Source organism: Malus sylvestris, chromosome 11 (genome assembly GCF_916048215.2).
Source record: "Malus sylvestris chromosome 11, drMalSylv7.2, whole genome shotgun sequence".
Classification (NCBI taxonomy): Eukaryota; Viridiplantae; Streptophyta; class Magnoliopsida; order Rosales; family Rosaceae; genus Malus; species Malus sylvestris.
In genome coordinates, this window is record NC_062270.1 from 13,735,096 (window position 1) to 13,760,402 (window position 25,307).

The following is a 25,307-nucleotide window of genomic DNA, read 5'->3' on the forward strand; positions in this document are numbered from 1 at the left end:
TGATCACACCACGTCACTAGCCGTTGGTTTTCAAATTCAATTTTTTTTACCATTGGAAATCCAATGGTCCAGAAAACAAGCCGTTGGAAATCCAACGACCTAGAACGAGCCACATGGCTTATACCCGTGCCCTCTGTAGCGCCTGCAATGGCAGGCTCCACTGCCTGTTTTCGGTCGAGAACGCACGCCTACGCGCACTTGTTTCCCATGCGCCTGATGCAAAAAAAAATATCAGTGTGATGTGATGTCACACTAGCGTCAGCATAACGTCACATAGGCTAGCTGATTGTTCAGCACATTTTGGGCCGGCCTATGACCTAGCTTAGGCTGATGGCCAACCTGGAGTGTTTTAGGGGGATGCCAGTCCATTTTTCACACTTTAAGCCAGCCTACCCCTTGGGGTGGACTTGCTCTTATGTAACCTCTATTTAATAGATTTCAGAATTACCCAAATTTATTCTCTATATCCGATCATTTCTTTATCACTGTCTCTCCCCTCCTTGTCGGTATGCACAACAACGTGCTTAACCGCATTGGATACCATCTTGGGCGTTGGGCAGGGAATAACATATGCCATTGGAAGTAATCAAGAATTAACCATTTGATAACCATTTTTAGTTTTTAGCTTTTGGTTTTACTTCTCTGAAAATCAAAAATTAAAATTTTGTTCGGTAATTATTTATTTAATTTTTAAAAAAATTGAGCAAGTAGCCCTCTTCATCACCACAGCATGAGTTCGAATCTCGTCGACTCCCTAAATTAACATCTAATTTAACAAATTTATCATTTAGCACAAAAAAAAATGAATACTTAATCTAGCGGTCAAACGGGTTATTTGGTAGTTTCTCAAACTTTAAATTCATTAGTTTCCAAAAAAAAAAATGAAAAACTTTAAATTCATTATGAATACTTAATCCCTCTGAAGTGAGAGTATGTCATGTCTTAGAGAAAAATTAGATGATAAAACAGTGGCGGATTCAAAATTCTAATATCACGGAATTGCAGTGTAAATTGTTTACATTATTTAAAGACCGAAATAGCATGCACATCGTGTAATTTATTCTTTGGTATCTTGAATGAGGCATGCCATAGGTATCTTTCATCAGATGTTATGACATTGTCGATATCTGTCAAAATCTACAGAGGCCTGTCGTCGATATTTGTCAATAGCTGCCACAGCGTGCTATTGAATCATGTCAAGCATCTGCCGAGTCTGCCGAGCAAACATTTCATTGAACGGTTGGTGGGCATTTCTAGGTCCAAAATCAGATAGCCATATGGTTCTTATAGACAAGGATTGTCTGCCCTTCCACTTCCGGTGCCCTCCCGTGCCCTTCTGTTTTGTGTGGTCACAGTTAAGCCACGTCAACATTTTATATTATTTTTTTATAGAGATAATAAGACAAAAATGAATAGTAATATAAAATGTTGACGTGGCTCAATCATGACCACACAAACAGGAGGGCACGGGAGGGCACCAGAAGTGGGAAGGCAGACAATCCTTGTCCCGTTCTTAAAGGACCTTTCCAGCTCCGTACGGTCCCGGACCCAGTAGGTCTCCTAATGGATCCACACTTGGGTCAAAGAAGCATTTTAATGTTTTAAACTTAACTCTTGATATCAAATCCAAGGATACATGAACATAAATTCTTAGTCACCTGATTAACAAGAGAACAAGGCTAATAGATATTTAAAATACTTCAAGTGGCGATTACATTTCCGAAGAATGTAAAAAAAAAGTGAAGGTTACATAACTTAAGAATTATAACAAAACATATGGGAATGTAAACATGTTCATTTTAGAATATAACTGTGTATAATGAAATCTACTGAATGTCGTAACCATTGGAAATGGATGTAAGAACTTCATCAAAGTTGATGACATTTTTTCTCTTTAGAAAATGAGAGTACCAATGAGCAGAGAGTTTAGGTTGTCTTTTCAAATCAGGGTCTTCCAAATCCACGTAGTATAGGCCGTAGCTCGATTCATAGCCGTCTAACAGTTCAAGAGAATCCAAGAAGGACCATGTTAAATAACCTCTTGAGTTTGATCCATTCCTTCCAAAGTAAAATAGGATAATTAGTATTTTAGACGTAGTATTTCCTATGGTGAAAAATATATCTAGCTTGACTATCCCTATATTTACATAAACACTTGCATTAAACATTTTCATTTGGACTCGTCCAGTTAGCTTTGCAACATGGAGAGGTCACAAGATAAATCATATATACCTTATAGCTTCAAGCAAAGATTGGATGTGCCCTTGCAAAAATTTCACCCGCCCCCAGTCCTCCAAAGATGAATTGCGTCGAGTCCGTTGACCTAATGTTTAATACAGATAAAGAAGGAAAATGATAAGCAGATAATGGAAACTACTGCATGGAAAGAGCCAAAAGTTAAGCTCTAGTACCAGGAAATATAATGTAGAGTTTGAAGCAAAATACACGCAACGCATGCTTGGTCAGTAGATATGGGGAAATCTTAAATAAAACTTATTTGAGAGTCTCTCAATCGAAGCTCCCTCTATATATCTACATTTCCCTATCATGTTATACAACACTACACATTCAAATAGCACTGCTTGGGTTCAAATTTAAACCCCTGTACTATCCATTTACAGAAGAAAAAAAATCACCACATGGATGATGCAGAGAGATACTTTCCACGCAACAAAATAACCGAGAGAGAGAGAGAGATACCATTTTCATGGATATATATAGGAGGATTGCCATAATTTTCCTTGATATATTCCAACAGTTCTTGCAGGCCCCAGGGAGTTATTGGATACTGATTCAAACAACACGATCACTAGTGCTCCGAAATTAATCCATAAGTAGTATTGAGCCGGTTCTACTTTATATTATGTTCAAGATTTTACCTCAAATGTTGTTGTACCATTGTCCAGTGCTGCAAATGGAATTAAACAAACTTTAGTAAGCTCAAAGGATTGCAGCTAAGCATCTAAACAAGAATAAACTCTCATAAGTTCACGAACTAGGTGTTAGACAAGAGTCCACAGTACAATGTATCAGTAATTATCTTAAAATATTCTCTATGTAATTTACCACGTATAGGACTCTTGTTGTTAATGTATTATAAAACTTGTATACGTTGATGAATGAAAGCAAACAATTCCAACATTTCCTCTACCTGTCAATTATTTTTTCACACATTTCATCGACTTATTAATGACATGTCATGGACACATCGGTCATTAAACTAAGGAGCGGACATCATGCAGAAAGAATTTCACTACATACGTATATGTATAAGAAAAAACTTACGCGATATCTTTATTGCTGAGTCTGCCATAAAGTCTCTGGTTTCCATCTTTAAAGTGCTTGAGTAGTCCTTGATGTTTAATATGTTATAATAATTCAATCCAATGAAGTCAAATGAACCCTTGACAATTCGGGACTCAAGACTAGTAAAAACAGGAATTCTAGAGCCTACTATCTTTTTCATTACATCAGGGTAATCTCCAAACACCAAGGGATTCAAAACCCTACAAAAGGAAACACACACATTGGAATTACAGGTACCTAAAACGGCATTATGTTTTGGACAAGTGAGAAATATATATAGATGAAAAGATGAGTACTCAACATCTGACTTACCAACCAAAGTAGAAGTCCATGGCTCTTTGGGTGGCAAGTTCATCTTCAATAGTTTTTGTTAGAGGAACAAACCAATAGGCAAAAACATTGATTCCTATATATCCATGCTGCTTGTCCTGCATATCTCAAAAATTTCTCTGATCAACCTATATTTTTTTTTCATGAAAAGTCTAAGTTTATATAGGAACCTCATGTTACATTATTACTAGTATTGGAACCTCATGTTACATTATTACTAGTATTGATATGTAACTTGCTATAAATAGAAAGGGGTGTTGGTATTTGGTTTTATGAGTCTGAGAAATCATGTTTTAAGGGAATTTGACGTGCGTCTGACTTATGAGTGTTTTTATTGTGTACTACTAATTATCACAAAGATAAAAGTTCTCGAAGCCCTTGACAGCGATGAGTTTGAGAATTACCTGGTACATTTTCTTGTACAATCTAGCAGCTGATGCATGAGCTAACAAGGTATAATGAGCTGCCATGTATGGCTCTGTTGAGGAATTACCCCTAGAACAATTGACACCAAATGGAGCAGAACATCGCTGTGGTGGAAGAAATCCAACATCGTAACCCCCAAGTATAAAAACATTAGGCTCATTCATAGTAGTCCAATGCAAAACTCTATCCCCGAAATTTTTGAAGCACGCATCTGCATATGTAGTGAAGTCTTTTCTGCATCCACAAAAGTGTTCCATCACGATCATCATGGATCCCCCATTTCTGCATGTCCCATTTTAAACTCATCAATAAAGTTAGGAACTTACACAATTTTTCGACTAACCCATCCTCCATACTCATCATCAAGTGCCTGTGGGAGATCACTGTGGTGTAAAGTAACATGTGGTTCGATTCCTGGTTTAAACAAACAAATTAATTTATTATCAACATTAGGATTTGTTGATCTCTATAGCTACTCAATTATTGATAGTATAAGCAAGGAAACTGTGGTTCATAATTTAGATAGATTGTTACCATGGGTGATCAGTTCATCAATAAGATTGTTGTAATATTGTACACCCTTTGGGTTGACAGGTCCTCTTCCATCTGAGAGAAACAAGCCGAATATTGATTAAGTGCGTCAAAAGCTAAGAACAAGAAATTGTTACTTATTTTGTTTAATCTAAGTTACAATTCGTTGATCATGCATACTTGGGATAAGTCTTGACCATGAGATGGAAAATCTATATGCCTCCAAACCAGTATCCACCATTAGTTGGACATCTTCCTGAAATGGTTTGAATGAACTTGATCATGCATAAATCATATTCCAACTATAATCCATGATATAATGATGCGTAGTATAAAACAACAGCAGCATATTTCTAATTAGTATGATATTGATTTCTGCAATACAAAAGAACTAGTCCTGAATCGTCTAAACAAAAATTGAACTGGATCTTGCAGAGTATAGACCTTGTATTTGTGATACTGATCACACGCTACATCTCCAGTGGCTCCATCATAATTACCTGAAATTTTGGGAGTAAAGCTGTGAATTAATAAAGATCTTGATACATGTAAGTGATCGTGCAAGTTCAAACAATCAACAATATCAAATTCAATTATTGTTTAGTTGGTTTTAATTGATAACGATCAATTGTTTAACCCTCAACGAGTCAACATAAACATACATTCTTTTTACTTGGTTCACAATGATAAGAAATGTCACCTGGTTTCCAATTTACTGAGAAAATCACATCAGATTAGTAAATCAAGCTTGTCAATGGTTTTCAATAGTCAAATTCCAAATGTGAATAATATTTTACTCGCAAGTGTTGGGTTTTTGTTCTCCTCCCAAATTTCCTTGATTATTCTGCCCCTATTTTCAATTTTCATTTTACTTATATTAGCACTAAATGCTTCACCTCCTATGCCAAATTGATTGACTCGTTCAGAAGAAATTTACACATTAGTTTCTCAAAAAAAAAAAAAATTTACACATTAGTGATTTTGGTTTTGGTATTTTAAAAGTTATGTAGAAGTCCATGGTGATTTTCTTATTTTCAAATGTATTTCTCTATCAGTGATTTTATTTCAATTTAAAGAAAACTTACTTTTTTTTTTTTAACCAAACGCCCCATAAGTGAGTTTGGTGAAACCATAATCACTCTCAAATAGGCTGTAACCTTTAGTTATATAACAATTTTCAACTAACCTAAACTAATCATATGAAAAGATGTATGTACTCTAACTGCGGACAGTCCAGTAGTACAATTGTTTAAATCTAAAATTGTTCACCTTGTCGATATATACAGCATCCTAAAGTTGCAATACTCTAACCTAATCAATTCTATTTGGATGCACTACATTCACACTTGCTAACTAACACTCTTGTAGATGGATCGTATAGTTTACTGTGAGATCCACCTGTGCTAATTTTATGGGTTTAAATATCATTATTCTAATCTAGTTAACCAAACATAGCTTCAATAAGCAAAACGAGGTCTTCACCTTTCACAAGTTATAAATTAGAAATGAAAACAGTAAATAATTAAAAATAGTAATAACGAAAACAGTAAATAATTAACCACTCTAGACTTATGAACCGTTAGTTCTTGATTTTGCATTTTTGGACAAAGATTTAATGGTTAAAAATTCTAAAGTATCCTACCATACTTCTAAACAAGATAAAAAATCCATAATATTATATGGGAAATATGATAAAAATAGTGGAAGCTAACCCGCATGGGCATATGTGTCCAAGATGCTTGGGGTCCTTCCGTCTTGGTCTGCAGCACCTTCCACCTATTCATGTAGAATTAGTTTTGGACCAACCCCATTCATCAGTTTCTTCTCTTCTTTTTTCCTATTGATGCGTAGCACTAGTAATACATACAAAAGCATATATAGAGGCTTATATTATTGGCCAATATATCTAACTAATTATATCTTATTATCCCATATATACATATGCGTGTATGTATATATGCACATAGATGAATACATGTATACATAAGAAGAAAAACCTGATAAGCAGAGGAGGAAGCACCAAACACGAAGCCTGGAGGGAAGTCATCTCTGCTAAATTTATCAGCGCATAAAGAAAGCTTTACGAGAAGAAAACACAAAAAAAATGAAACTCTCAACATGAGTAATAACACAAGTCCGCAGCAAGAACTCAGAAGGGAAGGAGTTTCAAAAGGCAAAAGTTAAAAAGAGATTTGAGTGGACACCCTTTAATTTGTTATCCGCAAAGCAAATTGTCGATTCCAGATCTTTCTTTATTATCTTTTCTATTGTATGGTTGTTGAGTAGACTCCTAGTCTTGTACGACTGGTTCGAAATAGCCAACAAGAAGAAACACAGGCAGATGGGGATAATACTCGGTCCTGACCGGTCAGGACGCAGCATTCCGAATTTGAGGTGGACCAATAGTATTGAAACAGCTGGCACTTTAAGCAACTTTTTATAATTAACCAAACACCCGCTATGTCCCTAACCAGACACTCCAAATTTCCTCTTCATCACTATCCAAGCACTCATCTTTCTTTCAACAAGAAGACAAGCAGACACCCCATCCATAAGTGTCAACAGACCACCGTGGCCTCGTCGGATCACCCATCGTTCGCGAGCTCCAAGCCCAAGGCTGCGCCAAACTTGTCCTCCGTACTCAGGTCGAGAGAGCAACCTCACTCGCCAAGCCGCTTCACCACCACGCCGCTGCAAAACTCGGGTATATGGGTTCGTGTTTAAAGTCGCCGCTGTAGATTTCATCGCTGCAATCTCACTGAGATCTCAATGCGATGTGGAGTCGACGCTTGGAGGAGGGATAAAAAATGATATCAACGAAGGGGAGCTTGGAGGAGGGTGGCTGGGGCCGAAGAAGAAGCCAACCCAGATAACATGGGAGATGGAGGGAGAAGGTGTTCTTGTTCTCACGGATTCAGAGGGAGGTGGAGGAAGAAGGTTTCTGTTTGGTCACGGTTTAAAGAAAAAATTGGATGTTTGGTTACAATGATATCAAAGTTTTGAAACAAAACTGAAGGTAGGATATGAGTAAAATCGGGTACTAACTGATCAGTACCCAAGTATTGTCCGACAGTGGCGAGGTTGAAATGAACTTCACCATTCACGAAGAACTGGACTTGGCTGCTGCAAATTTAGAGTCCAAGTTTTAATTTTTTTAATCAAAACTTGAACACGTGTGCCAATCAGAATTAGGTGTAAGTAGCAGATGCTACTGAATTCTTCAGCAGCGAAGTTAAATCCATTCACGAATGAGGAGGTCCGTGGAAAAGTTGCCGTTCCAGATTAGGCTTGGATTTGAGATTGGATTAGGACCATAATTATAAATATTAATTTATTTATCAATAGAAAAATTAAAAAATAATACTTGCATTCTTCATTGGGGATGAGCCGAATGCCCCCATTTTCAAGTGAGTCCGTTTTTTACTCGCCTTTCTAACCTAAAGCGATGTTTGTTTCTTTCTAAAATCGTGCCACATGTTTTTTTTGCTCATGATTAATCAATGCATTTATTAAATATTGAGATTTTATTATAAACGGTTCCTAAAATTGATCTTTATTATTAAAATGATTCATGAACTTGAAAATCAATCAATATAATCCTTGAAAATAAATGTTGCAAATCAATATAATTCTTCCGTCATAATTCTATTAAGTGTTGATACCTTTTTTTCTCACAAATGGTCCTTGAAAATGACCAGCGACATCAAAATGGTCCTTAAAATTGACATGTGACATCAAAATGGTTCATAAAATTAAAAATCGATCAATGTAATCCTGCAAGTAAGTGTCTCAAATCAATATAGTCATTCCGTCACAATTCTGTAAAAAATTCTATTATGTGCACACATAAATGGGTCACACAAGTCTAATTAAATTAAAAAAATTACAAATAGGTTTAATAATTTAATAGTTAATAAAAAGATGTCAACCCAAAAATTCAATCCTACAATCACTTCTGATTCCAGTCCACATTCATCTACCTCCTTCGCTATCTATTATCTAAAAAAGAAAAATCTCAATACACCCATCTTTACACACTTCGACACCCTTCACTGAATTGAACCTAGATCGAGATCACCTTTGGTGATGACTTGGCCAATTGGCAACGATTTATGGGACATCACCATTAACATTTAGGCGATCAACATCCTCACAACCTTAATCTTGGAGAGCTTGTCTGGCGCTTCCCTGATGGTTTGGTGACTCAAAGAACGGGGAGGTTTACTGGTTGAAAACTATTTCCAAACCCCCTCTTATGCCTTGGTTAAGCCTAGGGCCTTTGAGAATTTATGGAAAAGATCTCTCTTCGGAGTAGACCCTACTATAAGAAACAAAAAATTCCATTGTGCAAAAAAATATTTAGACAACTTTTTTAATTAATTATTAAACCGACATTAGCACATAACAAAAAAATTACAGAATTGTGGCGGAATGATCATATTGATTTGCAACACCTATTTTCAAGGATTACACTCATCGATTTTTAATTTTAGGGACCATCTTGATGGTGTGGATCAATTACAGGGACGATTTGCGATAAAAACCAGTAAATCTTGTGGGGCCCATTTATATATCACATCAGCACCTAACAGAATTGTGAGGAATAACCACATTGATTTACAACACATATTTTCAAGGACTACATTTATTGATTTTCAATTTCAACGACAATCTTGATGGTGATGGTCAATTTCAGGAACCATTTGTGATCAAAACTAAGGGTGGGTTCGGTTTCGTTCGATTTGATTTTTTGCCAAAATCGAAAACCGAACCGAAATTACTGTTTAGGTTGGTTCGGTTTGGTTTTCTATCGGTTTGTGTTCGGTTTGGTTTTTTTTTTTTTTTCCCTCCAATAATTGAAAATTTTTCTATGAAAAACAACTTGCTGCCCATTTTGTAAGAGTATAAATAAAATCAAAGTCTTATTTCAACATAATCGTCAAAATAAGCATTCCAAATTACAATGAAAATAAATTTTCAAATCAAAGTTCAATTATAATCAAGTCTTCCAAAGTCCAAAGTTAAACAAACATCAAAGTTCAAATCTTCCAAAAGTCCAAAGTTCAAGTCTTCCACACCTAAAATAAACATTCCAAAGTTCAAGTCTTCCACACCTAAAATAAATATTCGACTTAAAATAAACATTACAACTAAGATTATAAATTCAACAAACATCTAAAGTTCCATCCTTGCACATACTTCTTCAAGTTCTCAAGATCAACGCTCAATCATTTTAAGTTTGAATGACAATTTGCTTGCTAATGCTTGGGCGGCCTAGGGGCAACATAGCACCTTTTTTTTTTAACTTCCACTGCCATTTCTACATACAAATAATAAAAGAAAGGATACTAATTAAAATGTTATTTAAAATAATCTAACAAAATCAAATGCAATAAATAAAATTACTTTTCTCAACTTCTTCACAAAACTCCATCACCTCAATGGTTAGCTCATGATGTAATGCAACTTGAATAGACCTAAGCCAATTTTAAGTACATATCAAAGCCTCCACCATTTTTGGACTTAAAGAACTACGATATGGATCAATTATCCATCTACTTGTACTAAAGGAGGATTCTGAAGCAATGATTGATACGGGAATAGCTAAGATCTCTCTTGCAACACGTGCCAAAATAGAGTACTTAGAAACCCCATTCACCCTCCACCAATTCAATATATCAAAGTTCTCCTCTTCTTCTCTTTCATTAGGATCGGAAAGATATTTGTCGACATCATTATGCACAACCCAGGCTCTCTTTGCTTTTCTCATTTCACTTTTTTCTTTCAACTTTCTTTCTATTTCGGTCATGCTTGATGAAGAATCTCCACTTGTTGTTTGAGAACTACCACCACTACTTATACTTTGTTGTGTACTAAAAGGCATATCTTCATGAATCTTGTAAAGATCAATCAATAAGTCCCTCACCCCATTTGTGGCACTTTCAACCTTTTCTTCATCCTCACCAAATTGTATCTCAAAATAATCAACTTTCTCTAATTTGTGGCGAGGATCAAGCACAAGTGCAATAAAAAGATATTGATTCATGTCCTCAATTGAACCTCAATACTTGTCATATTTTTCTTGCATCAACATGGAGATCATAGACAAAAGTCATCTTTGTTTTCATGCAAGACTTTTGATCTTAAACAAATCACCAAAAGTAGTATGAACGGTTGGAGTATTAGAACAACATACTTTTAAAGTGACTTCATAAAAAGGTCTCAAAAAGATTGCAAATATTCCCGCCTTACTCCAATCATCCATCAAAGGTGGCCCATCCCTTATATTATCATGATTGTCTTTAACAAAGTACGGAAGATAATGACCATCATCTACTTTTAATCTATCAAAAACCATCTTTAACTTTAAAGCCGATTCCAACATTAAAAATGTGGAATTCCACCTAGTAGGGACATCCATAATCACAAGTCATTTGCTATCTATTCTCACTTTCTCAACACACCTTTTAAAGCTTTCCAACCTTTGAGGAGAAGATCTTACATACCTAACCACATTACGAATGCTTTGTATAGCCGTATTCAACAATTTTATCCCATCATTCACAACCAAATAGAGGATATGAGCAACACACCTCATATGCAAATATTTTCCATCATGCAAGAGTGCATTAGGAATCCCCCGCCCACTTATTCAGTGCACCAAGTCCCTTAAACCAGAATCATTTGCGGAAGCATTGTAAACCGTAATAGTTAACACATTCTCTATACCCCACTCCACTAAACATTCCTCCAAAAGTTGAGCAATGGACTCTTCTTTATGATTTGGAATGACACAAAAGTTCAAAAAAAATTTGTGTAACATCCAATCATCATCAATAAAATGGGCGGTTAGAACCATGTAATTGGTTTGTTGAATAGAAGTTCATGTATCCGTTGTTAGACACACCCTAAATGTCTTCAATTGACTCTTCAATTTATCCCTTTCGGAATAAAACAAGCTAAGTACATCCTTAGCAATTGTCTTACGACTAGGCACTCGCCACATAGGACATGCTTGCATGCAAAAACGGAGAAAACCTTCTCCCTCAACAAAAGTAAAAGGCAACTCATCTATAATTATCATCTCAACACAAGCCTTAGTTACTTCCTCTTGAGAAAAACCTATAGCTTCCAACTTATCTTTCATGCCGGCAAAAGTTAAGAACTTTGGCCTATTTGCGGCAAATATTTCTTTATTAGGACCATAGCTTCTACATCTTGCTAAATGGTTTCTTAAATTAGTTGTACCATTTTTATCCGGATCGGCCATATATGATTGGGTGCAATACTTGCACAACCCCTTAACTCTACCACCCTCAAGTTTTCTATCAAAGTGCTCCCAAACTGTAGACCTTTCATGACTTTTTAATGATTCCAAAATAGCTTCTTCTTTACTTACTTGGTCACTTGCGTCACCTTCTTTTGGAGTTGCATAGGAATGATTTCTGGATCCACCAAGAGAAGTAGGAGTTTGTCGAGGTGCCACCACGGTGTTTTGAGGCAGAGTTGATTCACCAACAATGTCCATCTAAAATAAGAGAATCATACAACTAATTATTCAAATAAGAGAATCATTACAATTAATGAATTAATTATTAAACATAAGGGCTAAAGTAATAGAAAGATATGACAACTTACTTCCGATGGTATACTCGAAGATGAGTTCGTTTGATCTTGAGGGTTATTTGATTTTGACCCTTGAGACCTTTGACACCTTTGACTTCATCTAATTCACACAAAATAATAAGAGAATAGTAGTTAGTACTACAAACTTATACAAAAGTAAATTAGTGCAGATTCCAATTGGTGAAGATTCGGTTATTGGTATAAAAGTTAAAAAATTATGACTTAATCTTATGTGATCATTTTTCAAGGCTAATGATACAAAAATGCAGCAAGAATAAGACAGAACAGACCTATGAGGTCCTCCAAGGGGAGTAGGAATTTCAAGTGTATACCGTGATATACCAAGTCTAATTCCAATTGATGCAGAACAATCACACTCCAAGTCCAAGTTCTACTCCTAGTTCTAGTCTAGTTATGATTGTATATTATGTTTTCTAACCTAGTCCAACCCTATATTCCAACTAAAACTCACAGGCCACAACCAGTTAAATAGAATTGCATTCCCACTTTTCTCATTAATGGAAAACTGCATAGAGAATTAAAATGATGAGTACTGAACTTCTTATCATTCAAAACCATGGTAAAAAATTGGTTTATCTTGCTTGCAATAATCATCAAATAAAATTATCTACCACAATAAATTAGAACAATCAGAAACACAGATTAGTTAATCTAAATTCTAATAATAGAAGTATTCCCTTATCTAACAAAGAAACACAGATTAGTTGTTCAACTACAAGAATTTGGCAAGGCATTAAGATTCCTATCATATATACATACAGGCATCATGAAAATATATACTTCCAGATAATTAGAGCCAAATCATGTAGTTAATTTTCATACCACACACACACACACACATAGTTAGATCGATGCATCGAACCTTCATTGATCAAAACCCCAAATGTTTTCCACTCACATACATCTATCTCAAAGATCCAAACAACCACACAGATCAAAACGCCAAATGTTTTCCACTCACATACATTTATCGACAGAAAATGCAAACTATTAATTGAAAATCTGTAAATTGAACAGAACCAATTTGAACAGATAAATGAGAGTGAGACTAACCTTTTGTTATCGAGGTGTGAGAGATTGAGACTGAGAAGGGTCGCTGGTGGGAATGAGAAAGTTAGAGACAGAGAGTTTGAGAGAGTGATTAAAGATCAAGAGTCAGAGAGTTTGAGAGGAGGTTTAGGCTATCTGCTGCGCGAAGTGCAAACTGGGAAAACGGAACTACGGGAGAGAAGAGGGTTAGGGTTGGACTTTGGGGTAAAACGACGCCGTTCTATGATAGGATTATTAATTAATAAAATAATAACCAAACGATGTCGTTTTGAAGAACTTCGGTTCGGTTCGGTTTGGTTTTCGAACTCCAGAAACCGAAACCGAACCAACTAGATTCGGTTCGGTTTTTTTTTTCGATTCGTTTTTCGGTCCGATTTTTTTCGATTTTCGGTTTTTCCAACTCACCCTTAATAAAAACTCTTAAATCTTTATGTAAAAGAAAAATAACTTAATGAAATAAAAAAATAAAAAATAAAAAACTTACAAGAGAAATACCACTAAATCTTTTTCAATGTTGTATTATACTACCTTGAATCTTATCGTTGGGACGATCTGGGCTATGGTATGGGTCTGATAATATTGTTAATTAGGACGCCATTCACTTAAAGAGTCCATGCTCTTCGAATGGTAAGTTTGACTGCTAATTTATTTAATTTTCATATGAATTAATTAATACATATCAAAACTATTTGGACACGTGGCACGATTTTACAAGGGGGTAACGATCAGATTAAGTTGGGAATGAGCAAAAACTAACTCTTTACAAATAACTTATCTTCATTCTAAAAATTTCATAATCAGAACTAGAGGTGGTTTTGGTACATTACTGTACCAAAATCTCTGTATCAATTACCATACCAAATATTTGGTACGGCAAAATCTATTACCATTACCGTATCAAATTTTCAGTATATCAAATAGTTTGGTTGGTATGGTATGCCAATGGTAATTGCCATTTTGTTTTACTCCACTTAGTTTGCCCAAAATCTAATATTTTTTAATTAATGTAGAAGTGTAAAAAATGTAAAAAAAATATATAAACGCTCATAATGACAAGCTTTACAACTTTCGTGAAGAGCTTAACTTTGAAATTCACCATTATAATCATATAAATTTTAGATCAAAATTTAACCATTGATTGTTGTTTACATTTACGCTTCATTTTTCTCATCAAATTTTTTTTTTTTTGGATTTTCTTTTTTGAAATCATGATCTATTAGATGATGCGAAGATGAACGGTTTGGATCGTTGATATTATGTTTAGAATTTTACGGTTAGTGAAAATATTGCTTGATGTTTATTAAGTTTCTACAAACTATATGACATTGACTCATATTTCAGTTAATCGTAAATATTGAAACGTGATATCAAATATCTGAACCGTTCATCTTCTTACATCTGCCAGATGATCATGTTTTCAAAAAAGAAAATTTAAAAAATGAAATTCAATAAGAAGAATAAAGCGTAAATGACAATCGACGGTTAAATATAAATTTAAGGTTTATGGATTATAATGTTGGATTTTGAAGCTGACCCCTTCATGAAAGTTGTAAAGCTTGTCAATATGAGTGATTGTATATTTTTTTTTTATACATTTTTTACACTTCTACAATAATTATTAGTAATTTTATTAATTTTGCCCTCAAATAATTATATGAATAAATACATAATATAATATTAATAATATTGGTAGGTATGGTATACCGATACCAATACCGTACCGAAACAGTATGGTACGGTACAAATACTGTAGCATTACCAATTGGTACAAATTTTTGGTAATAATTTGGTATGGTATGGTTGGTAGGGTAATTTGGTAAAATTTTCCACCCCTAATCAGAACTGTTTAATTTGTTGATCTTTATTTGAATATCATCACTACAAAAAAAAATATTTAAACCAGAGATTGTTTAGTCATCTTAACATATCACATAATTAGCAGTGTACGCATCAAATGATATATTCATAATGAATCTTTGACTTATTTGATACATTTGAATGACTAAATTAACAATCTTTGATTCAATTGATTTTTTCTAAAGGTAATTTTTGAATGAAAACTAATAAATTGAATAATTTCTATTAAAAATTTTCACGATAAAGATATGCTATTTGAAATCGCAAAATTAAATATAAACCCAAAAGCATTAGGATTTATTAGAAACAAACATAGCGCGTGCAATTATTTGCTTTTTCTTTTAGGTGCTTTTTAAAATGGCCCATGAGTTTCTAATTTTGTCAGATTCTACCATGAAGTTTTGAACTTGTATCCATTTACACCTTATTTTGTCCCCTTGAATATCTAATTCTTCATTAAATAGATTTTTTTTTGGGAGCTTTATTGGGCATAGCTGTAATAATATGTATATTTGGGATGTGTGTATTCCTCAGCAAGCCATGAATGCTCTTTTCTATAACTCTAGAGATTTCGGGTGTTTCCGAAGCTTCTCTTTAAATTAAATCTTTTTTACCTCAAAAAAAAGGAGAGGGAGAGAGAGAATGTGGCTTATTTATTTTTATTTTTTGAAAAATAGAAACATGCTTTGATAATATGTGGATGAAAAAAAAAAAAAGCAAAAATATTTTTGTCCGGATTACTTTAAGGCACATGATTTTTCTTTCTAATATTTTATTTCAATTATGCATGAAAGAGTATAATAGTATTTTTCTTAATTTTTTGTCAAAAAATAGTGTTTTATTAATATGTAGTATTGATTTGTCAATAAAAGCCATATTTATGTGTATAAATTAAACAAAAATGTTCTCATAGTCACTAGGTGAGCTAAGAATGTATGGTCACTTATCATTGCATTTGATATTAAGGGTGAAAAATCAATAGTTATATTTTTAATGTTTTAATCTTTAACTCTTGATCTCAAATCTAACAATAGAATGAACAAGTGACCTTGAATACTTATTTAACATGCGACCAAAAAATATATTATTCATAAATAAAATGCTTGAAGTCACAATCTCGTTTCCAACAAAAAAAAAAAAGTGATTGTGGCATAATAACTTTAATAATTTAAAAGGAAATGCAAACATTGCATCGGAATGTAAGGGTATATAATGAAATATCTACTGAATGTCGTAACCGTTGGAAATGGATGTAAGAAATTCATCAAAGCTGATGACCTTTTTTCTCTTTAGAAAATGAGAGTACCAATGAGCAGAGAGTTTAGGTTGTCTTTTTAAATCAGGGTCTTCCAAATCTACGTAGTATAGGCCGTAGCTCGATTTATAGCCGCCTAACAACTCAATGGAATCCAAGAAGGACCATACAAAATAACCTTTTGCGTTCGATCCATTCCTTCCAAAATCATATAGGATGAATTAGTAATTTAGAAGTATTATAATTACTAGTACTTCCACTGTGATATCTCGTAGGCTCCCATATTTACATATATACATACAGGCTTTTGACTATGGTTCACTTTTGATATTTGATTATTGAAATGATCGGTTTTTAGCATGTCACCATTATAATATCGTTGTATCCTCGATATATGATCGATATGTCATAGACATTCAATTTCGATCATTTCAACAACCAAAATGTCAAAAGTGAATCATTTTAGCTAATTGCCCTAAACACTTTTCTTACACACTTTCATTTGGACTTGTGCAGTTAGCTTTGCAATCGAGAGATCAAAATAAATTGTACACACACACACACACACACACACACATACCTTATAGCTGCAAGCAAAGATTGGATGTATCCGTCCAAATATTTCACCCTCGGCCGGTCCTCCAATGAGGAATTACGTCGAGTCGATTGACCTAATATATGGGGCCAGTTTTTTATTTTCAGATGATGATACAGATAAAAAGGAAAATGATAAAGCAGCTAATGCCTACTATTGCATGCAGAGGGCAAAGTTAAACCAGAGAGAGAGAGAGAGAGAGAGAGAGAGAGACCATTTTCATGGATATATAAAGGAGGATTTCCATAATTTTGCTTGACATATTCCAACAGTCCTTGAAGGCCCCAGGGAGTTATTGGAAACTGATTCAAACAACCAATCAATAGTGCTCTAAAATTAAACCCATAAGTAGTACTGAACCTATACCACTTTATATTTTGTGTTCAAGCTTTTACCTCAAATGGTGACGTATCATTTTGCAGTGCTGCAAATGCAATTAAAAGTTTTTTTGTAAGCTCAAAGAATTATAGGTATATCTAGATATGATCGACGTAATGTTGACATTTTATTGACACATCGGTCATAACAAGGAAGACAATTGAGAGAATTTCACTACATACATACATATAAGAAAAAACTTACCCAACATCAGTACTGCTGAGTCTGCCGTGTAGTCTCTGATTTCCATCTTTAAAATGCTGGTGTAGTCCTTGACGTAGGATGTGGAATAATGATTCACTCCAATGAAGTCAAATGAACCCATGACACTTCGGGACTCGAGACTAGTAAAAACAGGAAGTCTAGAGCCTGCGATCTTTTTCATTACATCAGGGTAATCTCCAAACACCAAGGGATTCAAAAACCTAAAAAACGAAATAGACTCATGGGAATTACAGGTACCTAAAATGGCATCAAGTTTCGGACAAGTAAGAAATATATATGGATGAAAAGAGATGAGTGCCCAACATCTGACTTACCAACCAAAATAGAAGTCCATGGCTCTTTGGGTAGCAAGTTCATCTTCACTAGTTTTTGTTAAAGGAACAAACCAAAAGCCATAAATGTTGATTCCTATATATCCATGCTGCATGTCCTGTATATCCCGAAAAGTTATTCACACTGATAGACCTATATTTTTTTCTTCATGAAAAGCCTAATTTTATTAAGAAACTTATGTGTTACATAGATTGTTACTAGTAGTCTTGATTCTTATTTTTGTAGTTTTTAAGTCTTATTTTATTTGGGCTTATTGTTTGTTCACGTTAGCTAGCACTACAAAGAATTAGTACAAAAGGAGTGGAAACAAATATTGCAGAGTTGGTACAAAAGAAATAGTAGTTTTTTTTTCTTCTTAATTTGCCTCTTTTTATCTCTAATTTTTCTCTCGTCAAGCTTATCAAGAGTACTATGTTTTTAAGGACGGATCAAAGACTTAATAAGTTGATTGTATATTATTAAATTATCACAAAGATAAGAGTTTTTGAAATCCGACAGTGACAAGTTTGACAATTACCTTGTATACTTTCTTGTACAATCTAGCAGCTGATGCATGAGATAACAAGATATTATGAGCTGCCATGTACGGTTCTGTTGAGGAGTTACCCCTAGAACAGTTGACACCAAATGGAGCTGAACATCGTTGTGGTGGAAGAAATCCAAGATCGTAACCCCCGAGTATAAAAACATTAGGCTCATTCATAGTAGTCCAATGCAAAACTCTATCCCCAAAATTTTTGAAGCACACATCTGCATATGCGGTGAAGTCTTTTCTGCATCCACAAAGTTGTTCCATATGATCATCTCAAATCCCATTTCTGCATCTCCCATTTAAAACTCCTCAATAAAAGTTAGGAACTTACACAATTTTTCGACTAACCCATCCTCCATACTCATCTTCAAGTGCCTGTGGGAGATCACTGTGGTGTAAAGTAACATGTGGTTCGATTCCTGGTTTAAACAAACAACTTAATTTGTTATCAACATTAGGAAATGTAGATCTCTATAGCTACTCAATTACTGATAGTATAAGCAAGGAAACTGCGGTTTGATAGATTGTTACCATGGCTGATCAGTTCATCAATTAGATTGTTGTAATATTGTACACCCTTTGGATTAATGGGTCCTCTTCCATCTGAGAGAAACAAGCCGAATATTGATTAAGTGCGTGAAAAACTAAGAACAAGAAATCTTTGCTTGTTTTGTTTAATCTGAGTTACAATTCTATGATCATACATACTTGGGATAAGTCTTGACCATGAGATGGAAAATCTATATGCCTCCAAACCAGTATCCACCATTAGTTGGACATCTTCCTGAAATGGTTTGAATGAACTTGATCATGCATAAACCGTATTCGAACTATAATCCATGATATATATGATGCATACGTATCAAATAACATCAGCATATTCCTAATTGGTATGATATTGATTTCTGCAATACAAAAACTACTAGTTCTGAATCGTCTAAACAAAAATTGAACTGGACCGTGCCGAGTATAGACCTTGTATTTATGATACTGATCACACGCTACATCTCCCGTAGCTCCATCAAAATGACCTGAAAATTTGGGAGTAAAGCAGTGATCTAATAAAGATCTCGATACATGTAAGTTAACGTGCAAATTCAAACAGTAAACGGTATCTAATTCAATTATTGATTAGTTGGTTTTAATTGACAATGATCAATTGTTTAACCCTCAATGAGCCGACATAAACATGCGTTCTTTTTACATAGTTCACAATGATAAGAAATGTCACATGGTTTCCAAGTTACTGAGAAAATTATATCTGATCAGTAAATCAAGCTTGTCAATAGTTTTCAATAGTCAAATCCAATTGTGATTAATATTTTACTTGCAAGTGTTGAATTTTTGTTCTCCTCCCTAATTTCCCATTTTCAACTTCGATTTTACTTATATTAGCACTAAATGCTCACCTCATATAAAAATTTGTTGACTCGAACATAGGCACTCTATGGAAGCCTTTTTTTTTTTTGGGTGTCAAATGATATGTTAGATTACGGAGCTAACAAGGTTTGAACCACGCCATGGTGTAAGGGCAACACTCCTCTCCACCACTGGTAGAGGGCCATTTGTGAGCTCTATGGAAGTTAACTAAGGCTCACTTGTTAGTGTTTCTGTTAGAGTTTGATTGTTGTTTTTGAAATATGAGAAATGAATGAAAATGAAGGATTTGGATTCTTGGGAGTTCTTCCAAGAGAGAATGAGAGCTCAGAGAGGAAGGGAAAACAAATTTTTCATTCTAAGCTTCCCACAAAGTGTGTGAGCAATATGACCGTTAGACATAGAGTGAGGAGATAATCTCTCTCGCTCTTATATCAACAAAATCTAACCATTCAAAACAATCTAGCCCATGAGGTGTTAAGTGTAAAGAGTTATGACTCACAAATACATCAATTAAGTGATGCACATGGACTATGACCCAGTGGCTCACAATACATCAACTAACAAAATAAAACTTAGTTCTTCTATTTTAAGAATCTGCAATGCGTTTTAAACATCAACACCCTTTCTAAACTCTTTGTAGATTTCACTCCAAGCACTTCCCTTAAGTAAACAAATCAATCCTTTGACAATACTTTAGTAAGGATATCAACAGTCTGCTCTTCAGTTATGCGATACACTAATTCAATATATTACTGTTGTATGGGCTCTAGAATGAAGTGGAACTTCCTGTCAATGTGCCTAGTGTTATGATGGAAGGCATAGTTCTTGGTAATAGCAATAAGAGATGTGGAGTATTCAATGAGGAATCAACAAATGTCACATCTCTTGATAGAATGACCTTCTTGGTAATTCAATTGTACAATCTATAGCCCTGCTCACTTGTGCTATAGCCAACAAATATACATTTGTATGGAAGGCATAATTCTTGGTAATAGCAATAAGAGATGTGGAGTATTCAATGAGGAATCAACAAATGCTACATCTCTTAATAGAATGACCTCCTTGGTAATTGGATTGTACAATCTATAGCCGTGCTCACTTATGCTATAGCCAACAAATATACATTTGTGACTGTTTCTCTCCTGTTTATGTCTCATGCTTGAAGGAATGTGCACATAGCACAAAGAACCAAAAATATTGAGAATAGTAATTTCAGGTTTCCTGCCATTATAAGCTTCAAATGGAGTCATCTTGTCTAGTGCCTTTGTGGGACACTTTTTTAGAAGATAAACAACAATGTTCACTTCCTCTTCCCAAAATTGATATGGAAGATCTTTTTTGTGCATCATTGATTTGACCATTTCCACCATAGTTCTATTTTTCATTTCAACCACTTTGTTGTGGAGTGTACGCCATTGTCAACTGTCTTAGTATTCCCGTCTCATTGCAGAACTTCACTTGTATAGACATAAACTCTCTATCTCTATCACTTCTTAGACACTTCAGTTTGTGACCACACTGTAATTCTGTCATTGCCTTGAATTTCTGGAAGCATTCAGAGGCACATGACTTGTATCTCAGAAAACACACCCAAATCGTTCTTGTATAATCATATGTGAATGGCAAAAAATACTTGTTCCCAGAATTTGATTCAACATGTATTGGCCCATAGATGTCAGTGTGAACTAATTCTAGAGGAAACTTAGCTCTCCAAGTGAACTCAGTTAGGGAAGCATTTCTGTGTTGCTTCCCAATCATACAACCTTCACATACACCATTAGATTCCTCCAAGTGTGGCAACCCATGTACCATTTATTGTTCTTAAAGCAGCCTGAGACTACTATCATTCAAGTGCCTCAATCTCTTGAGCCAAGTTTGAGAACAATGAGTTAGACTAACTCTAATGCTACTTGATCTGTTGGCATCATTGTCAATGTGAAACATCTATTCCTAGTCATTTTCACCTTGACTACTAATTATCCAATGAGAAACTATCAAACACATTGACAACACCTCATCCAAATAGTCAATAATATCTATGCTTCTTTATTTGACCAAGACTGAGAAGGTTTTCTTCTAAACTGGGAACCGATATTACGTCTTGCCAAGCATTTTTTTTTCAATCACTAATGTACCTTTTCCAGCAACATTTACAATCTCTCCAATTCCCATTTTCACTTTAGAAGAGACATTTCTTTGCAAATTGACCAGAAGCCTTTCATTTGTCATGTGATTGCTACATCCACTGTAAATGTACCAAGAGTTGTTCACCTTCACCTCAGCCATAGCATTACATATGTAGAAAAGTGTTCATGTCTCTTGAAGTTAATTGGCATAATTCACCTTCTACATTCCTTTGTTTCCATTTCAATATCTTGGGATATGACCAAACTTCCTACAAATTGTGCACTTGGGTTTACCTTCAAACCAACATTTTCAATAGCGCAGTTTATCACAATGTTTGCAGGGAGTATTGCTTGTGTCCTCAATATTTTGCTTTGAACCAAAATTTGGCTTGTTATCCCACTTCTTTCCCTTTCTTTTCCAATCCTTCTTAAACTTCTGATGTCTAGTGAATCCAAGATGTTTGGATTGCTTGGAAGCAATATTTAAACTAGCTAATTCTCTCTCTGTTTTGTTTTCAGCATGCCTATCCAAACATTGCTCAAATAGTTTTGAAGATGCTACAACTTACTGAACCTCAAGGGTATCAAAATCTTTTGAGTGTTCAATTATTGAGCAAATGGAATCATAACTGCTAGGCAAGCTAATTAACAATTTCTGCATAATTCATTGCCTGGACAATTCCTCTCCATAACTTTTCTTTTGATTTAATAGATCAAACAATCTAGTAAGGTAAACATACAAGGATTCATCATCACGCATTCATGTATATTCAAAATCTTGATGCAAACCTTAACATTTTACATTCCTTACTTGTTTTATCTCCTTTGAATTCTTGTTGCAGGATATCCCAGACTCCCTTCGAGGTTTCTTAAAATCTTGGGGAATAGTTGATTTGAAATAGCTCCTTAGAGCAAACTGAGAGCTCTTGCATCTCTCGTCAAGATCTCATTCCTCGAAGCTTTCTCTGCAACAATGGGATCGATTTTCTTTTCTTCAATGAGTTTCTCATTCTCCTTCTTTGAATCTGGTACTTCAAATCCTTTTTCAACGAAAGCCTAAAGTCCATGGGACTTAAGTATAGTCCTCATATGGATTCTCTGGAACTCATAGTTTTCACCATTGAAAATTGGCATGCGAAAGCTTAGCTCTACTCAATCTGACCATGTTAGACTTGAAATCGAGAAACCCAGAAGTTTTTGAAGCTCAAATCAGCTCTGGTGAGGCTCAATTCGATTCGAGTATCGCCGCAATGAGAACGCACAAATTCATGCCAAATTTAGACGATTGAACATGGCTCTGAGGCCATGTTAGAGTTTGATTTTTGTTTTTGAAATCTGAGAAACGAAGGAAATTGAAGGATTATGAAGGATTTGGATTCTTGGAAGTTCTTCAATGAGAGAATGAGAGCTTAGAGAGGAAGGGAAAACCAATTTTTCATTCTAAGCTTCACACAAAGTGTGTATATGATCGTTAGACATAAGAGTGAGGAGAGCATCTCTCTCTCTTTTACATCAATAAACCATTCCAAACAATCTACCCTATGAGGTGATCACACTTGTCATGAGTTATGACTCACCAATACATCAATTAAGTGATGCATTGCACATGGACTATAATCCAATGACTCACAATACATCAACTAATAAAAAATAAAAATAAAAAGCAAAACTTGTTTCTTTCATTCTAAAATATCTGCAACGTTGTTTAAACACCAACAGTTTCTTCAGAAAAAGTTGTACACATTAGTTTCTCAAATAAATTTACATTGGTGATTTTGGTATTTTAAAGGTTGCAGTAGATGCCCTTAGTGATTTTCTTATTTCCAAATGTATTTCTCTATCAGTGATTTTTATTTAACTTAAAAGAGCAATATATATATGTATAATCTTAGTGCAATAAGTAAGTAGTACAATTTTTTAAATCTAAAATTGTTCACCTAGCATCATAAAGTTGCAATACTGAAACCTAACCAATTCTATTTGGATACACTAAATTGGCACACTTGCTAGCTAACTCTCTAATAGGAGGATCCTATAGTTGTATGTGAGATCTACCTGTATTAACTTTATGTGTTTAAATAGCATTATTATAATATAATTATTAGCATGTAGCCTCAATATGCAAAACCAAGTGTTCACCCTTCACAAGTTGTAAATTAGAAATGAAGAAACATGATAAATAAATCCCTAATATTATATGGAAAGTGTAATGCTAAGGAGACTAAATTTTGGAAACTAAAGAACATGGAAGTTGATTATTGGTTTATTACTTAAGAGTGGATAAACGTGCTCATTCCTATTGGTGACACATCATTTAGTTTGCAAATTTAGTCTTTCTAGCATTACCTTATATGGAAAATGTGATATAATAGTAGTGGAAGCTAACCGGCATGGGCATATGTGTCCAAGATGCTTGGGGTCCTTCCGTCTTGGTCTGCAGCACCTTCCACCTATTCATGTAGAATTAGTTTTGAACCAACCCCATTCCATCAGTTTCTTCTCTTTTTTTTTTTTTCAATTGAAGGGTAGGACTAGTAATACACACAAAACCATATATATAGGGGCTTATATTATTGTAAGATACTAAGATATATCTAATTAAAATTCTTATTATCCCATAATTTGTATGCATGTATATGTGCACATATATGAATACATGTATACATAAGAAGAAGAACCTGATAAGCAGAGGAGGAAGCACCAAACACGAAGCCTGGAGGGAAGTCATCTCTGCTATATTTATCAGCGCATAAAGAAAGCTTTATGAGAAGAAAACACAGAAAAAATGAAACTCTCAACATGAGTAATAACATAAGTCCGCGGCAAGAACCCAGAAGGGAAGGAGTTTCAAAAGGCAAAAGTTACAAAGAGATTTGAGCGGACACCCTTTAATTTGTTATCCGCACTTTAGAGCGACTGGTAGACTCCAAATCCTCCTTTGTTGTCTTTTCTTTTGTATGGTTGTTGAGTTGATTCCAAGTCTTGTATGATTGGTTCGAAATAGCCAACAAGAAGAAACACAGACGGATGGCGACGCTGAAATGAACTTCACCATTGACGAATGAGGAGGTCCGTGGAAAAGTTGCCGTCCCACATTAGGCTTGGATTTGAGCTTGGGATTAATTAGGACCATAATTATAGATATTAGTTTATTTATCATTCTCCATGGAAAAGTTAGAAAAATAACCAAAATTTTTGGACTTTATAGAATTATAACAACTCTTTTTAATTTATTATAATTATAACCAAAAGTTGATATAAAAAGTACTAATACATCTTTAATGACTAAATTCTTTGCAATCATGCCCTAGAATGGAGTCCAATTAGATTCTTGCA

At 34.6% G+C, this 25,307-nt stretch overlaps 1 protein-coding gene and 1 long non-coding RNA gene across 7 annotated transcripts; both read right to left on the bottom strand.

Annotated features, from left to right (window-relative positions):
* Positions 1–1,662: 1,662 nt before the first annotated feature.
* On the bottom strand, positions 1,663–25,004 carry LOC126588927 (beta-glucosidase 11-like). Of its 6 annotated transcripts, none has more exons than XM_050254093.1 (13): positions 24,650–24,954; positions 24,358–24,421; positions 19,441–19,496; positions 19,174–19,249; positions 18,997–19,068; positions 18,797–18,884; positions 18,451–18,706; positions 17,915–18,030; positions 17,580–17,800; positions 17,393–17,421; positions 17,212–17,299; positions 2,233–2,323; positions 1,663–2,058 (listed from the first exon to the last, which is right to left on the bottom strand). In XM_050254093.1, exons 1-13 carry the CDS (start codon positions 24,782–24,784, stop codon positions 1,827–1,829), a joined length of 1,524 nt encoding a protein of 507 aa, XP_050110050.1. In that variant the 5' UTR covers positions 24,785–24,954; the 3' UTR covers positions 1,663–1,826. The 6 variants fall into 6 exon arrangements, with proteins under 6 accessions (XP_050110050.1, XP_050110047.1, XP_050110046.1 ...); XM_050254090.1 differs by lacking the exons at positions 17,212–17,299; positions 17,393–17,421; positions 17,580–17,800; ... (3 more) ...; positions 18,997–19,068; positions 19,174–19,249 and adding exons at positions 2,701–2,788; positions 2,880–2,908; positions 3,286–3,506; ... (3 more) ...; positions 4,597–4,668; positions 4,774–4,849 and having other exon boundaries at positions 24,650–24,912; XM_050254089.1 differs by lacking the exons at positions 17,212–17,299; positions 17,393–17,421; positions 17,580–17,800; ... (5 more) ...; positions 19,441–19,496; positions 24,358–24,421 and adding exons at positions 2,701–2,788; positions 2,880–2,908; positions 3,286–3,506; ... (5 more) ...; positions 5,038–5,093; positions 6,306–6,369 and having other exon boundaries at positions 24,650–24,910.
* On the bottom strand, positions 9,564–13,485 carry LOC126588930 (uncharacterized). Its single transcript, XR_007611670.1, has 4 exons — positions 13,294–13,485; positions 12,232–12,319; positions 11,993–12,121; positions 9,564–9,913 (listed from the first exon to the last, which is right to left on the bottom strand). It is a non-coding gene; the product is annotated as an uncharacterized LOC126588930 (long non-coding RNA).
* Positions 25,005–25,307: the final 303 nt, after the last annotated feature.

Excerpts from the sequence above, each read along its gene's own strand:
- LOC126588927 (XM_050254093.1), bottom strand. The coding sequence starts at position 24,784 with ATGTTATTACTCATGTTGAGAGTTTCATTTTTTCTGTGTTTTCTTCTC. Across the intron at positions 18,885-18,996 it reads TGATGAACTGATCAGCCATG|GAATCGAACCACATGTTACT; the intron begins GTAACAATCTAT and ends TGTTTAAACCAG. Across the intron at positions 17,422-17,579 it reads CTCAGCAGTACTGATGTTGG|CACTGCAAAATGATACGTCA; the intron begins GTAAGTTTTTTC and ends TTGCATTTGCAG.